Raw genomic sequence first — 15002 nt, forward strand, 5'->3', positions numbered from 1 at the left:
TGGTTCTGTTATTAATGCCCAAAATGGATTTTTGAATGGTAATTTGAACTTTAAACTCAACATTTTATTTTTCAGTTGTACAAAAATTTTTAACTGTGTGAAGTTTTGTCTATCAGAGGTTGATATATTTGATTTATTTGTTGTAGTCTTGAAAAGTGTTTTATTATTATTTTTTCTTTTTTTGTTTCTGCTGTTGGGCCTTGTTAGTGGCTATAAGTGCCTATTGTTGAGGAAGCACCAACCCGATCTCACGGCAATTCGTACATATTTTACAAGGTGGCTTATTCGTACGAATTCATACAACCACACTCGTACGATTTTTGCCAAATCGTACGTATTTTACGAGTTGCACAATTCGTATGAATTTGTACGAATGACCTACACCTAACCCCTCCCCTAAACCTAACCGTTAGACAAATCGTATAAAATAGTACGAGTGAGGTCGTACAAATTCGTACGAATAAGCCACCTCATAAAATATGTACGAATTGGTCGTGAGATAGCGTTGGGAAGCACCTATCTGTCACTCTTTGGTAGAATAATTGTGTACCAATACATACTGAATGTTGCAACGTGAAACTACTGTATGTACTAATGAAATATTTATTTGCTAAGCACTATATTTTGGAGGTCATGTGAATGAGAAGTATAAAAGTCCACACAGGGGACCAATCCACCATGCAACAAGCAATATATTAAATATTTATACCCTTAGACAGCTACTTAATATTAATTCATGCAAACCTCTTCTACTTAATATTACTTCATGGCATTTGATTATGATTTATGCATGGTGCTTTTTGTAAGTTGCTTATTGTTTTGTGCTGAAAATGTTTTTCTGGGGTGTTTTTTCTTTTTTTCTCATAACCGTTAAAACTTTTAGCAGTGATAGTTGAATTTTGTTGCTTTCCAGAGTTAAACTTTTTTATTTATAGTAACTTTTTATAGGACAACCCTGCTTAGAACTGGGTTAGACAGTGAAGAAGCAGCCTTCCTTGAAAAAAAACCTAACCTATGAAGATTCCCTGACATACTTGTAAGTAAACCATCCAGGTCTCAAGGTTTCTCTCTCTCTCTCTCTCTCCCTCCCATGTATTTATTAAACACTCGTCCATATAAAAGCAACTGGCCAACCAGTACATTACACTTTTAATTTGTTGTCTATAGCAACAGTTACAGTATTATTTACAATCTATTTTTTGTTTTTCGGATGACAATTTGAGCACTCCTCACCCTCTGTGTGTCATGCTCGATACCCCAGGTGCTCAAAAATAACCGAAAAACAGTCCAGAAACCCGTATGCACAAGGCACTCGTCCATATAACAATGCCAACAGTAAATAGAATGCCAACGTCACAGAAAGGGCTGAGACTGTCCCTTTGTGCCTGTGTGTGTCTGTGGGAGTGTATATTCAGCTTTGGTATCATTGCTTTTCCTGTCTGGGGATTAAATGTAGCTCTAAAACCCAAATTAACAAACACAATCTCAGTTCTCCCTCTTGCTCTGCAGGTGGGTCAAAGCAGAACATATTTCAGCATGAGGTCTTAGCTGCAGATGCCCTTTTGGGGCTCAGATATTCATTAAGCATAAACAATACAGGTTTAGAGATGGACTTTGGCCAGTGTACGGTGGAAGCTCACATAGTCAACATATGTATAGTATAACTCTATGAACATTTGTGTGTGTGTGTTTTAGGGGACTGGGAGTGCTGTCCACTGGACCCCACTGCGTGGCATGTAAGTCTTTTCCCACTTTGTGCTGTAATCATTTAAAATTCAACATGAGTTGATGTTTACCCACCATTTTACTTCCAGGATGTGATATTTTTTGGAATTGGAATTTGGAAATCAATTGGAATGTATTTGTTACATATGTCACTGTAGCTCAAACATCAAAACACTAACATTGCCAAGGTCATGGGTTTAATTCCTATAGGAAACACATGAAGTTATGCATAGCATACTAGCATTTGTGCAGTCTTGAGTGACAGAAGTAGAAAATTAACTTTTTGAAGAAGTATTACAAAGACAGACAATTTCTTCAGAATAACATTTTCTTTTGCAATCATTTACAGTATGATCAGGAAGTTCTGATCATATGTAATGCTATGGTTCTTTCTCTTATGGGATTAATCTCTGCATTGTTCTCTTTAGCATCCGGTTACATGGCAGCCCTCCAAGGAAGGTGATCATTTAATTGGTCGAATCACTCTGAGCAAGCGAACAGCCATCCCAAAAGAGGCTGGGGCTCTGATAGGGCTAAAGGTAAAGGGAAAGCAACTGACATAAACATACTGTATAAACACAAATTCCTCTCCTGATTGTTATAAAGTCAAGAACTACACCATGTCATGGACCATGTACAAAACAGGGGGGGGGGGGGGTGGTGCAATGTACTGGATATGCATAATAGGTTTTGTGACATTTATGAATTCTCTGTAGACTTTACCCATCTTTAAATGATTTGTACGGGGTACAGGTGGTCGGAGGGAAGATTACAGAAACTGGGAGACTCGGGGCCTTCATCACCAAAGTCAAGAGAGGAAGTATAGCTGATGTGGTGGGTCATCTACGGGCCGGTGAGTCCAGAACCTCTCTCAGTTTGTAACTTAAAAAACTAGGACTGTTAATTGACTAAACAGTGTAATCAAATAAATTACCTCATACACTGATTTAGCAAATTAATCTTAATATGGATGCATATATCAGTGGTTCACTAACAAACTTCTAAGGTGGTCTCAAGATGACTTCAAATGATTTAAAATGAGATAAAACAAGCATTAAAATAAGTTCAAATTACTAAAAATCAAGATTTAAAAATCAATAAATATATAAATCACCCTTAACATGTCTGGATATACAGTACAGTATGATTTAAATTGAGTCATGCAAATCAATAAAATCTTAAAACAACTTTTTTTATAAATAAAATACAGTACAGACCAAAAGTTTGGACACACCTTTTCATTCAAAGAGTTTTCTTTATTTTCATGACTATGAAAATTGTAGATTCACACTGAAGGCATCAAAACTATGAATTAACACATGTGGAATTATATATGGAATTATATACATAACAAAAAAGTGTGAAACAACTGAAAATATGTCATATTCTAGGTTCTTCAAAGTAGCCACCTTTTGCTTTGATAACTGCTTTGTACACTCTTGGCATTCTCTTGATGAGCTTCAAGAGGTAGTCACCTGAAATGGTCTTCCAACAGTCTTGAAGGAGTTCCCCGAGAGATGCTTAGCACTTGTTGGCCCTTTTGCCTTCTGTCTGCGGTCCAGCTCACCCCTAAACCATCTCGATTGGGTTCAGGTCCGGTGACTGTGGAGGCCAGGTCATCTGGCGCAGCACCCCATCACTCTCCTTCTTGGTCAAATAGCCCTTGATGCCTTCAGTGTGACTCTTCAATTTTCATAGTCATGAAAATAAAGAAAACTCTTTGAATGAGAAGGTGTGTCCAAACTTTTGGTCTGTACTGTACATTGTGTACATCTGCCAAGCTCTAAAATATTTGATCAGGTAGAAACTGTGAGTAAAACTTTTTGTAAAAATCCTTATCCAGGAAATCACAAATTACTGTAAGAGTCATGTAAAGTCATTGTTTAAAAAGAGTGGAAAACCTGAGAGTTATTTTCTTCAGTACAGAAACTAACAGTTTTTGAATAATGTTGTGGGCAATGGGCGGCCTTGGAGTCAGATTGAGAACCACTGGCATACACCGGTATTTGTAAACAAAAGTCCCCAAATGAAGATGATTCATTATTGTGACGAATGAGTAAACATAGACCACAACAGTTTAGAAGTCAGTGTATTGTTTGCATATTGTCTGCAAACATGAGGTTATATTTCAAGATTAAATTACTTCTTAAATAACTACTGCTAAATTTGCACACTCAACGGACAGTCTTAACTTAATTGAATTTCATAAAGCATTTAGTCCTCAGATATTTAGAAAATGTTTAATGAGTGTGTTTAATCAGTAAAATATCTGTTTTAAGAAATGAATGGTGGAATTTAGTGGGACAACACATTTTGGCTGTTTGTAGGTGATGAGGTGCTTCAGTGGAATGGGAAATCGTTACCAGGATTAACCAAGAAAGAAGTTTACAATATCATCTTGAATTCCCAAACAGAACCACAAGTTGAATTAGTAGTATCAAGGCCAATAGGGTAAGTCGTCCATCACACAACTTTCTGGGTATCTGACTAACCGCAAAGCACCCAAACTATTTTTAAAGGGGTCATTAAATACATTTTTTTAATTTTTATTTTATAAAGTTTCTTGCCTTGCACTTAAAATCATAATATGGTTTTCATAAACATCAAAAACCATTTTAATTTAGATACAATTGGTTATTTCTCTTTTTATAATCTGTTTTTTTTGCTTTTTGCATCAAAAAGGTCTTTCTTTACCTAACAGCAGTATCATGATGTGGCATCACGATTTTTCAAATTTCAAACCCTGCTGTTTTAGATGGGTAAAAAATAAAAATTCATATTTTTTTTAATTGTAAAGTAATCTCTTATATGTCCAAAGATTATAGTAATAGTAATAATTATAGTCTTTGCTCTGTCCTCCCACCTCTTTAAAAAGTTGCATTCATTGATTTCTCTCCAAACACTTTGTGTGTGTGTATATATATATATATATATATATATATATATATATATATATATATACAGTCATGCCCAAAAATATGGACACCCTTGGTAAATATGATAAAAGAAGGCTGTGAAAATTAATCTGCATTGTTAATCCTTTTGATCTTTTATTTAAAAAATTCACAAAAATCTAAACTTTCAATGGATAATAAGAATTTAAAATGGGGGGAAATATCATTATGAAATAAATGTTTTTCTCTAATACACATTGGCCACAATTAAGTACACCCTTTTATTGAATTCTTTTTTAAACCTCCATTTGCCAGTTTAACAGCTCTAAATTTTCTCCTATAATGGGTGATGAGGTTAGAGAACACCTCGCAAGAGATCAGAGACCGTTCCTTCATCTAGAATCACTTCAGACCCTTTAGATTCCCAGCTCCTTGGTGGTGCTGCTCTTCAATCCACGACACTCATTTTCTATAGGGTTTAGGTCAGAGGACTGGAATGGCCATAGCAGAAGCTTGGTTTTGTGCCCAGTGACCCATTTTTGTGTTGTTTTTTAGGTTTGTGTTTGGATTATTGTACGGTTGGATGATCCAAACATGGTCCATTATAAGATTTCTAACAGAGTCAGTCACTTTTAGATTTTTTATCTGTTGGTATTTGATAGAATCCATGATGCTATGTATCTAAACAAGATGTCCAGGACCTCCAGCAGAAATATAGGCCCACAACATAAAAAATACAGCAGTATATTTTATTGTACAGATGGGGTACTTTTTATCCCTGTTTTCAGCAAACCCATCTTGAGTGTTTGCTGCTAAAAAGCTCATTTTTTATTTTCATCTGACCATAGAAGCCAGTCATATTTGAGGTTCCAGTCGTGTCTGATAAATGAATATGCTGGAGTTTGTTTTTGGATGAGCTATGATAATTTTACACATGTGGTGATGTAGGTGCTGTTTGTTTTATGGTTTTCTGACCCTGAGACTCAACTATTTTCTGCAATTCTCCAGCTGTGGTCCTTGGAGTCTTTGGCCACTCAAACTGATCTCCTCACCATCATTAGGACGATATAGACACACGTCCTCTTCCAGGCAGATTTGTAACATTTTCTGTTGACTGGAAATTCTTAATTATTGCCCTGATGGTGGAAATGGGAATTTTCACTGCTCTAGCTCTTCACTAATTTGTGAAGCTCAAATTTCTTTTGCTGCACATCAGAAATATATTCTTTGGTTTTTCTCATTGTGATGGATGATTTAGGGCATTTGGGCTTTGTTTTCCCCCCATTTATATCTCTGTCAAACAGGAAGCAATGGATGGATAATTTCATGTTCATAATCACCCTGGAGTACTCAAAATTGTGAATTTGAATGGGAATATACTTCAGAGTTATTTTACTAATAAGAATTTCTAGGGGTGTCCTTAATTGTGGCCAATGTGTATTAGAGAAAAACATTTATTTCATAATGATATTTCCCCCCATTTTAAATTCTTATTATCCATTGAAAGTTTAGATTTTTGTGAATTTCTTAAATAAAAGATCAAAAGGATTAACAATGCAGATTAATTTTCACAGCCTTCTTTGATCATATTTACCAAGGGTGTCCATATTTTTGGGCAAGACTGTATATATATATGGAGCTTTTTTGAAAACAAACAGCTCATCAAAATATATTTTGAGCAATTTATATAGGATTTTATCATTTAGCACATAACAAACTTCAAATGCATGTTTGTGCTGTATATTTCTTCATAAATGACACTATATGTGACCCTGGACCACAAATCCAGTCTTAAGTCGCTGGGGTATATTTGTAGCAAAAGGCAAAAATACATTGTATGGGTCAACATTATAGATTTTTCTTTTATGCCAAAATTCCTTAGGACATTAAGTAAAGATTATGTTCCATTAAGATATTTAGTAAATTTCATACTGTAAATATATAAAAACTTATTTTTTGATTAGAAATATTCATTGCTTAGAACCTCATTTGGACAACTTTAAAGGAGTTTTTTTTTTTTGCACCATCAGATTACAGATTTTCAAATAGTTGCATCTCAGCCAAATATTGTCCTGTCCTAACAAATCATACATCAATGGAAAGCTATTTATTCAGCTTTTAAATCAAAATAATTGACCTTTATGAATAGTTTTGTGGTCCAGGGTCACATATATGAATTTTTTTATATAATGCAAAATATTCAGAAATTAAATGTGGCTTAAATGCCTAAATACATTGCCATTCAAAAGTTTAGAGTCAGTTAATTATTATTATTATTTTTTAAGAAATTATTTATTCACCAAGAATACCTTAAATGGATCAAAGGTGCTTATAACGACATGTATAATATTACAAATTCTATTAAATATATTATTACTTATTCAAATAAATGCTGTTCTTTTGAACTTTTTATTCTTGAATCCTGAAAAAAGTGCATAATGTTTCCCGCAGAAAATATTAAGCAGCAGATCTGTTTTCAACACGAATAACAATACGAAATGTTTCTTAAGCACTAAATCAGCATATTACAATGATTTCAGCAAAATATTGTGACACTGATAACTGGAGTAATGGCGGCTGAAAATGTAATTTTTCCATTAAAGGAATAAATTATAGTTAGTTATTTTCATATGTGTAATATTTATGATATTATTACTTTTTACTGTATTTTATGTAAATAAATGCAGCCTTGATGAGCATAAGAGACTTCTTTTATAAACATCCTACGACCCAAACTTTTGAGTAGCAGTGTACTTGACAGCTAATGAATGGATTTGTGATCTTTTTGTTTCAGTGATACACCACGAATACCAGAAACATCACACCCTCCGTTAGAATCTAGTATGTCCTGAATCAAATGTGAACTCTTAATCACTCTTTTTTAATATGCAAGCATTACTCAGAAGTTTTCAAAACTTGTTTGTTCTTGTCCCTCTACAGCAGGTTCAAGTTCCTTCGAGTCACAGAAGATGGAAAGACCCTCTATATCTGTCTTGTCCCCTTCCAGCCCAAGTGGTCTTAGAGATGCCCCTCAGCTACTGCCTGGACAGCTGTCGGTCAGTACATACCGATGTATGTAGTGTACATTCACAATGCTGAGTGTTTGTTTATTAGCTGTTTATGTTTTTATGTCTTGCAGGTGAAAATGTGGTACGATAAGGTCGGCCATCAGCTGATAGTGAACATATTGCAGGCTTCAGACCTGCCACCCAGATCGGATGGACGACCCAGAAACCCCTATGTCAAAATGTACTTCCTGCCTGATAGAAGGTATGTAGGTTTTCCAATAAATGTATGATTTTTTTTTTTTTGATCATTGCTTATATGTGCATCAAGGTTTAATGTTCTCGTTGTAATGTTTTATGTGTATATTTGTTTTACTTTAGTGATAAGAGCAAGAGAAGGACGAAGACAGTGAAGAAAAGTCTGGAGCCCAAGTGGAACCAGACTTTTGTGTACTCTTATGTCCATCGCCGGGATTTCAGAGAACACATGCTGGAGATTACTGTGTGGGACCAACCCAGAATGCAAGATGAGGAGAGTGACTTTCTGGGAGAAGTATGAAGCATATGTAAACTTTGTGCATTTATTCACAACATGAATTGCTCTGGGAAAACATTCGGACACGGTCACACCTGATTGTCTGTGGTTTCTCCTGTCTTTAAACCTAGATCCTAATCGAGCTGGAGACTGCCCTGTTGGATGATAAGCCTCACTGGTACAGGCTGCAGGCACATGACATCTCTTCCATCCCACTGCCGCACCCGTCGCCATACCTTCCCCGCAGACACGGACACACTGAAACACCCACCAAAAAGCTGCAGCGTAAGTGGAAGGCCTCACTGGTGGGGATGTGATCTGAAAATTGGTTGAACTCACAGAATCACTTTGCGTTTAAGTGCTTATTCTCTCATAGGGAGGAATTTAGTCTGATAACTGGATATGTGTCCAATTCTAACACTTTTCTATGTTGGCTGAGAGAGCTTAGGGCGCTGCAAAAAAACAAAACAAAAAAAACCTGCAAATAGAAAGAAACGCCAGCAAGTTAAGAAAACATCTTCATCAGTTTGACAACACATGCGCTGCAAACATGATCAAATACAGAAATGCAACTTGCAACTCAATCAAATACAGAAACGTGCAGCAAATATGCACTGACCACACCGGAAATGTATAAGGGAACCGCAACAAGTGACGAACCTGGCTGGGACACGCTTTAGTGTCTACTCTGAAAGGTGAGATTTTTATTTGTTTTAACATCCTGATCATATGATTCCCTAGCATTTTTATATATTATTAGCCTACATAAGCTGAAGGAATATACAATTAGCCTACTGTAACTGTGAAACATTATGTAAGCTGGCTAAATTATTTAACAAAAATTTAATTTGCTGGTGTTTTTTATATTTTCATGTTTTTTTTTCATTTGCAGCGTGCTGAGCTCTCTCAACCACCATAATCTTCCACATTGCTTGATCATAATTTGATAAATTACAGCCTCCGTGATCAACAGGAAATGTACACATATTTTTGTACCATCAATTGTTCAATGATGGTAAAAGTTAATTAGACTCATTTGCATAGAAAGTAGGTGGCCTAATTTAAATATGCATAGTGCAGTACTGTATCAACTATGTACAGTATTATTAAAAAAAATAGTCTTTTATGCCCACAAAGGCTGCCTTTTTCTTATCGAAAATAAAGTAAAAAAAGTAGTATTGTGCCATTTTATTACAATTTAAAATTGCTATTTTCAATTTGTATGCATTTTAAAATTTAGTTTATTTAAGTTTTGGCAAAGCTGAATTTTCACTTGAAATCTCAGTACTCCAGGGTCATATGATCCATCAGAAATCATTCTAATATACAGATTTGGTACTTTGGAGTTTTGCATTGAAATGCTGCTCAGTTGTGTAGCATAATTGATTAGTGAATTCACCCCCTCAGCGTTTCACAAGATTTGCCATAAGCTGAAGAGGATGTGGGAAATTCGATTAAAATAGTTGAAGATTGCCTTCACTTCCTAAAATGTTAAATCAAGCCAGAGAAATTATCATAATTTCACAATTACTAAACTACATATAAGTAGGTGAAAGTCAATCATCAAACATTAGTTAAACTTCAACATATCTTTTAGGTCAAGGTCATGAAATTCATCCAGTTTCATTAATATTTTTGACATTGTCTTAAGTTTTTCAGGTCTGTTCCCTATCAAAAGCTACACTTGATGCTGCACTCAATAGCGCTAATGAGAACATTATTTGTTCGACCGGTTGCGAAGCGCGTGTGTCAAACACGCCAAGAATTGGCTTAAATAACCTCGGTGAAAACGTCATTGATAACGTGCACCTGCAGGTTATAAATAGACGTGAAACGGAAACATCCTCTGGTTTCTTTGTCTTCGAGACCACTTTGTGTGTGTCACTGTCTAGTTTAAAAGAGAATATATATATATATATATATATATATATATATATATATTCCTCCTCTGAGCGCTCCTCGCGCGATGACAAAGCGGTTGGGGAGCTTCTCAAGGTCGTGACTAATGCGGTGGCCAGGCTTAAGTTAGACTGGCCACAAGAGGAAGAGAACCCTAAGCACTCTAGGTTAGATGACAGATTTTTGTCAGGTGGCCAGTGGGGAGATCCCAACATCGATCTCTCCCCTTTTTCCCAGATCTCCATGATGAGTTATCCCGTTCATGGAATAAGCCTTATTCTTCACGTATTGTGGTTCCCACGACGTCAATTTATTCGATTATCGTGGGTGCTAAGGCGCAGGGATATGTGGCGATGCCTGAGGTCGAGGAGACGCTTGCGGCTATCTCTCCCCTGGGAGTTCATCCTCACTTAAAAAGCCAACTCTCCCCACCAAGCCGTGTAGAGTAACATCATCTCTGGTGGGGAAGGCATTTCAAGCAGCGGGTCAGGCTGGTGCTGCCCTGCACACCATGGCAGTTTTGCAGTATACCAGGCTGACCTGCTGAAGGACCTGAGCACGGGCGGGAGTGTTAGTGAGGAAGCGTTTTCAGAGCTACGCCGAGCCACAGATCTGTCTCTTCGTGCGACCAAGCAGACGGCCCGTGCCATTGGCCGTTCTATGGCTGCACTGGTCTCCACGGAGAAACATCTGTGGCTCAACCTCACAGGCATCAAGGATAGAGACAAAGTGTTCCTCCTTGATGCCCCAGTGTCGCCCTCTGGCCTATTTGGCGATTCCATGAATACAGTTGTCACTAGGTTCAGGGAGACCAAGAGACACGCAGAAGCCTTTGATAAATTTCTTCTAAATTTCATTCTAAACACCCTAAAGAACATAAAGCTAGGCCAGAAAGTCACAGTTCATCACTTTCAGAAAGTTTTAGGTCTCATGGCAGCTGCATCCACGGTGATACCTTTGGGCCTCCTGCACATGAGATCGTTTCAGTTGTGGCTCAGAGCCAGGGGATTTCATCCAAGGGCCAATCCGCAGAGGTAAATAAGGGTTACGCGTTCATACCCTATCTATGTGGTTCAGACCCCGGTTTCTGACTTTGGGTCCCACTCTAGGTCCGTGTTGTCGTCGCAAGTTGCTAACGACAGTCGCTTCCCTCATGGGCTGGGGAGCTGTCTTAAATGGCCGTCCAGCCCAAGGGATCTGGGGAGGTCATCTTCGAGAATGGCACATCAATTGCCTCGAAATGAAGGCTGTATTTCTGGCCCTGAAATACTTCCTCCAGCAGTTGAGAGGCTACCATGTCCTAGTGCGGGTGGACAACACATCAGTAGTCTCTTACATAAATCACCAGGGCGGACTGCGTTCGCGCCTCTTGAACAAGTTAGCGCAGCAGGTCCTGCTTTGGGCACAGGACAAGTTCCTGTCCCTCAAGGCGATTTACATTCCTGGGCATATGAATGTGGGAGCAGATTTGCTGTCCAGACAAGCTGTGACACACGGGGAATGGAAACTCCACCCCGAAGTAGTGAGTCAAATCTGGGAAAGATTTTACAAAGCAGAGGTGGACCTCTTTGCTACACAGGAGCCAACACAATGTCCCCTCTACTTCTCTCTGACTCAGCCAGCTCCCCTGGATCTGGACGTGATGGCCCATGCATGGCCCAGACTGCGTCTTTACGCCTTTCCTCCAATTGCTCTGCTCCCGGGAGTCTTGGCCAAGGTCCGTCAACAGGGGTCTCGCCTCTTACTGATAGCGCCCCGTTGGCCGACCAGAGTCTGGTTCGCAGATCTAATATCCCTCCTCGACGGTTCGCCGTGGCCAATTCCGATCAGGAGAGATCTTCTCTCTCAGGCGCAGGGGACAGTATTTCATCCCCGGCCCGAGCTCTGGAACCTTCACGTCTTGCCCCTGAGAGGGACCAACTAAGAGATGCTGTCCTTTCAGCAAATGTAATAGAAACTAGTCTAAGTGCTAGGGCTCCCTCCACTAGAAGAATGTATGCCCTCAAATGGCGTGTTTTCGAGGACTGGTGCATGACACACCATGTAGACCCAGCTCACTGCCAAATTGTTTCAGTACTGGAGTTTCAGCAAGAGAAATTGTCTCAGACACAGGCCCTAGTACTCTCAGAACCTATGTGGCCGCTATTTCGGCTTGCCACATTTTGATTGACGGGGTTTCTGTGGGATAGCACCCTCTAGTCGCCCACTTCATTCGTTGGGCTAAGCGGTTGAGGCCAACCACTAGAGCTACGGTCCCTTCATGGGATATAGCCATAGTGCTCGAAGGGTTGGCTGGCCCCCCATTCGAACCATTAGAATCAGCGCCTGACAGGCTTCTGGCTCTAAAGATGTTTTTTCTCATGGCCATTACCTCTCTAAAGGATTCCTCTCTCAGAAAATGATGCATTGGGATCAGCATTTATAGACATTCTGAACTCTATTGGTGTTAGACAACACGTTTCAGGACCTACTCATTGTCGAAATCATACTCTAGGTTTAATACTGTCACATGGAATTGATGTTGATGGTGTTGAAATTATTCATCCAAGTGATCATATCTCAGATCATTATTTAGTTCTTTGCAAAATTCATATAGCCAAAATTGTAAATTCTACTTCTTGTTACAGGTATGGAAGAACCATCACTTCTAACACAAAAGACTGCTTTTTAAGTTATCTTCCTGATGTATCCAAATTCCTTAGCATATCCAAAACCTCAGAACAACTTGATGATGTAACAGAAACTATGGACTCTCTCTTTTCTAGCACTTTAAATAAAGTTTCTCCTTTACGCTTAAGGAAGGTTAAGGAAAACAGTTTGACACCATGGTTTAATGAGCATACTCGCACCCTAAAGAGAGCAGCCCGAAAAATGGAGCGCAGCTGGAGGAAAACAAAACTAGAGGTATTTCGTATTGCTTGGCGGGAAAGTAACATATCCTACAGAAAAGCATTAAAAACTGCTAGATCCGATTACTTTTCTTCTCTTTTAGAAGAAAACAAACATAACCCCAGGTATTTATTCAATACAGTGGCTAAATTAACGAAAAATAAAGCCTCAACAAGTGTTGACATTTCCCAACACCACAGCAGTAATGACTTTATGAACTACTTTACTTCTAAAATCGATACTATTAGAGATAAAATTGCAACCATTCAGCCGTCAGCTACAGTATCACATCAGACAGTGCACTATAGACCCCCTGAGGAACAGTTCCACTCATTCTCTACCATAGGAGAGGAAGAATTGTATAAACTTGTTAAATCATCTAAACCAACAACATGTATGTTAGACCCTATACCATCTAAGCTCCTAAAAGAGGTGCTTCCAGAAGTCATAGATCCTCTTCTGACTATTATTAATTCCTCATTGTCATTAGGATATGTCCCCAAAACCTTCAAACTGGCTGTTATTAAGCCTCTCATCAAAAAACCACAACTTGACCCCAAAGAACTAGTTAATTATAGACCAATCTCGAATCTCCCTTTTCTGTCCAAGATACTAGAAAAGGTGGTATCCACACAATTATATTCCTTCTTAGAGAAAAATGGTATATGTGAGGATTTCCAGTCAGGATTTAGACCGTATCATAGTACTGAGACTGCTCTCCTTAGAGTTACAAATGATCTGCTCTTATCATCTGATCGTGGGTGTATCTCTCTATTAGTTTTATTGGATCTTAGTGCTGCGTTTGACACAATTGACCACAACATTCTTTTGCATAGACTTGAACACTTTGTTGGCATCAGTGGAAGTGCATTAGCATGGTTTAAATCGTACTTATATGACCGCCATCAGTTCGTAGCAGTGAATGAAGATGTATCCTATCGATCACAAGTGCAGTATGGAGTACCTCAAGGCTCAGTACTAGGGCCGCTACTCTTCACGCTTTATATGTTACCCTTGGGAGATATCATCAGGAAACATGGTGTTAGCTTTCACTGTTATGCTGATGATACTCAGCTCTATATTTCTTCGCAGCCCGGTGAAACACACCAATTTGAAAAACTAATGGATTGCATAGTCGATATAAAAAACTGGATGACGAGTAATTTCTTACTGCTATATTCTGAAAAAACAGAGGTGTTAATTATAGGACCTAAAAACTCTGCTTGTAATAACCTAGAACACTGTCTAAGACTTGATGGTTGCTCTGTCAATTCTTCGTCATCAGTTAGGAACTTAGGTGTGCTATTTGATCGCAATCTTTCCTTAGAAAGCCACGTTTCTAGCATTTGTAAAACTGCATTTTTCCATCTCAAAAATATATCTAAATTACGGCCTATGCTCTCAATGTCAAATGCAGAAATGTTAATCCATGCATTCATGACCTCAAGGTTAGATTATTGTAATGCTTTATTGGGTGGTTGTTCTGCACGCTTAGTAAACAAACTACAGCTAGTCCAAAATGCAGCAGCAAGAGTTCTTACTAGAACCAGGAAGTATGACCATATTAGCCCGGTCCTGTCAACACTGCACTGGCTCCCTATCAAGCATCGCATAGATTTTAAAATATTGCTCATTACTTATAAAGCCCTGAATGGTTTAGCACCTCAGTATTTGAATGAGCTCCTTTTACATTATAATCCTCTACGTCCGCTACGTTCTCAATACTCAGGCAATTTGATAATACCTAGAATATCAAAATCAACTGCAGGCGGCAGATCCTTTTCCTATTTGGTGCCCAAACTCTGGAATAACCTACCTAACATTGTTCGGGAGGCAGACACACTCTTGCAGTTTAAATCTAGATTAAAGACCCATCTCTTTAACCTGGCATACACATAACATACTAATATGCTTTTATTATCCAAATCCGTTAAAGGATTTTTAGGCTGCATTAATTAGGTAAACCGGAACCGGAAACACTTCCCATAACACCCTATGTACTTGCTACATCATTAGAAGAATGGCATCTACGCTAATATTTGTCTGTTTCTCTCT

The 15002-nt window shown here is 38.3% G+C and overlaps 1 protein-coding gene across 7 annotated transcripts in view; it reads left to right on the forward strand.

Annotated features, from left to right (window-relative positions):
* Positions 1 to 15002, forward strand: part of LOC132110662 (regulating synaptic membrane exocytosis protein 1-like) — a 42567-nt gene that overhangs the window by 1734 nt on the left and 25831 nt on the right. For all 7 annotated transcript variants that reach the window (XM_059517457.1, XM_059517459.1, XM_059517461.1 and 4 more), the window contains exons 2-10: positions 1696 to 1736; positions 2154 to 2264; positions 2479 to 2578; positions 4053 to 4176; positions 7414 to 7460; positions 7560 to 7675; positions 7759 to 7889; positions 8006 to 8177; positions 8291 to 8444. In XM_059517457.1, the coding sequence (XP_059373440.1) occupies positions 1696 to 1736; positions 2154 to 2264; positions 2479 to 2578; positions 4053 to 4176; positions 7414 to 7460; positions 7560 to 7675; positions 7759 to 7889; positions 8006 to 8177; positions 8291 to 8444 (996 nt within the window). The remainder of the gene's footprint in view (positions 1 to 1695; positions 1737 to 2153; positions 2265 to 2478; positions 2579 to 4052; positions 4177 to 7413; positions 7461 to 7559; positions 7676 to 7758; positions 7890 to 8005; positions 8178 to 8290; positions 8445 to 15002) is intronic.

Source organism: Carassius carassius, chromosome 30 (genome assembly GCF_963082965.1).
Source record: "Carassius carassius chromosome 30, fCarCar2.1, whole genome shotgun sequence".
NCBI lineage: Eukaryota > Metazoa > Chordata > Actinopteri > Cypriniformes > Cyprinidae > Carassius > Carassius carassius.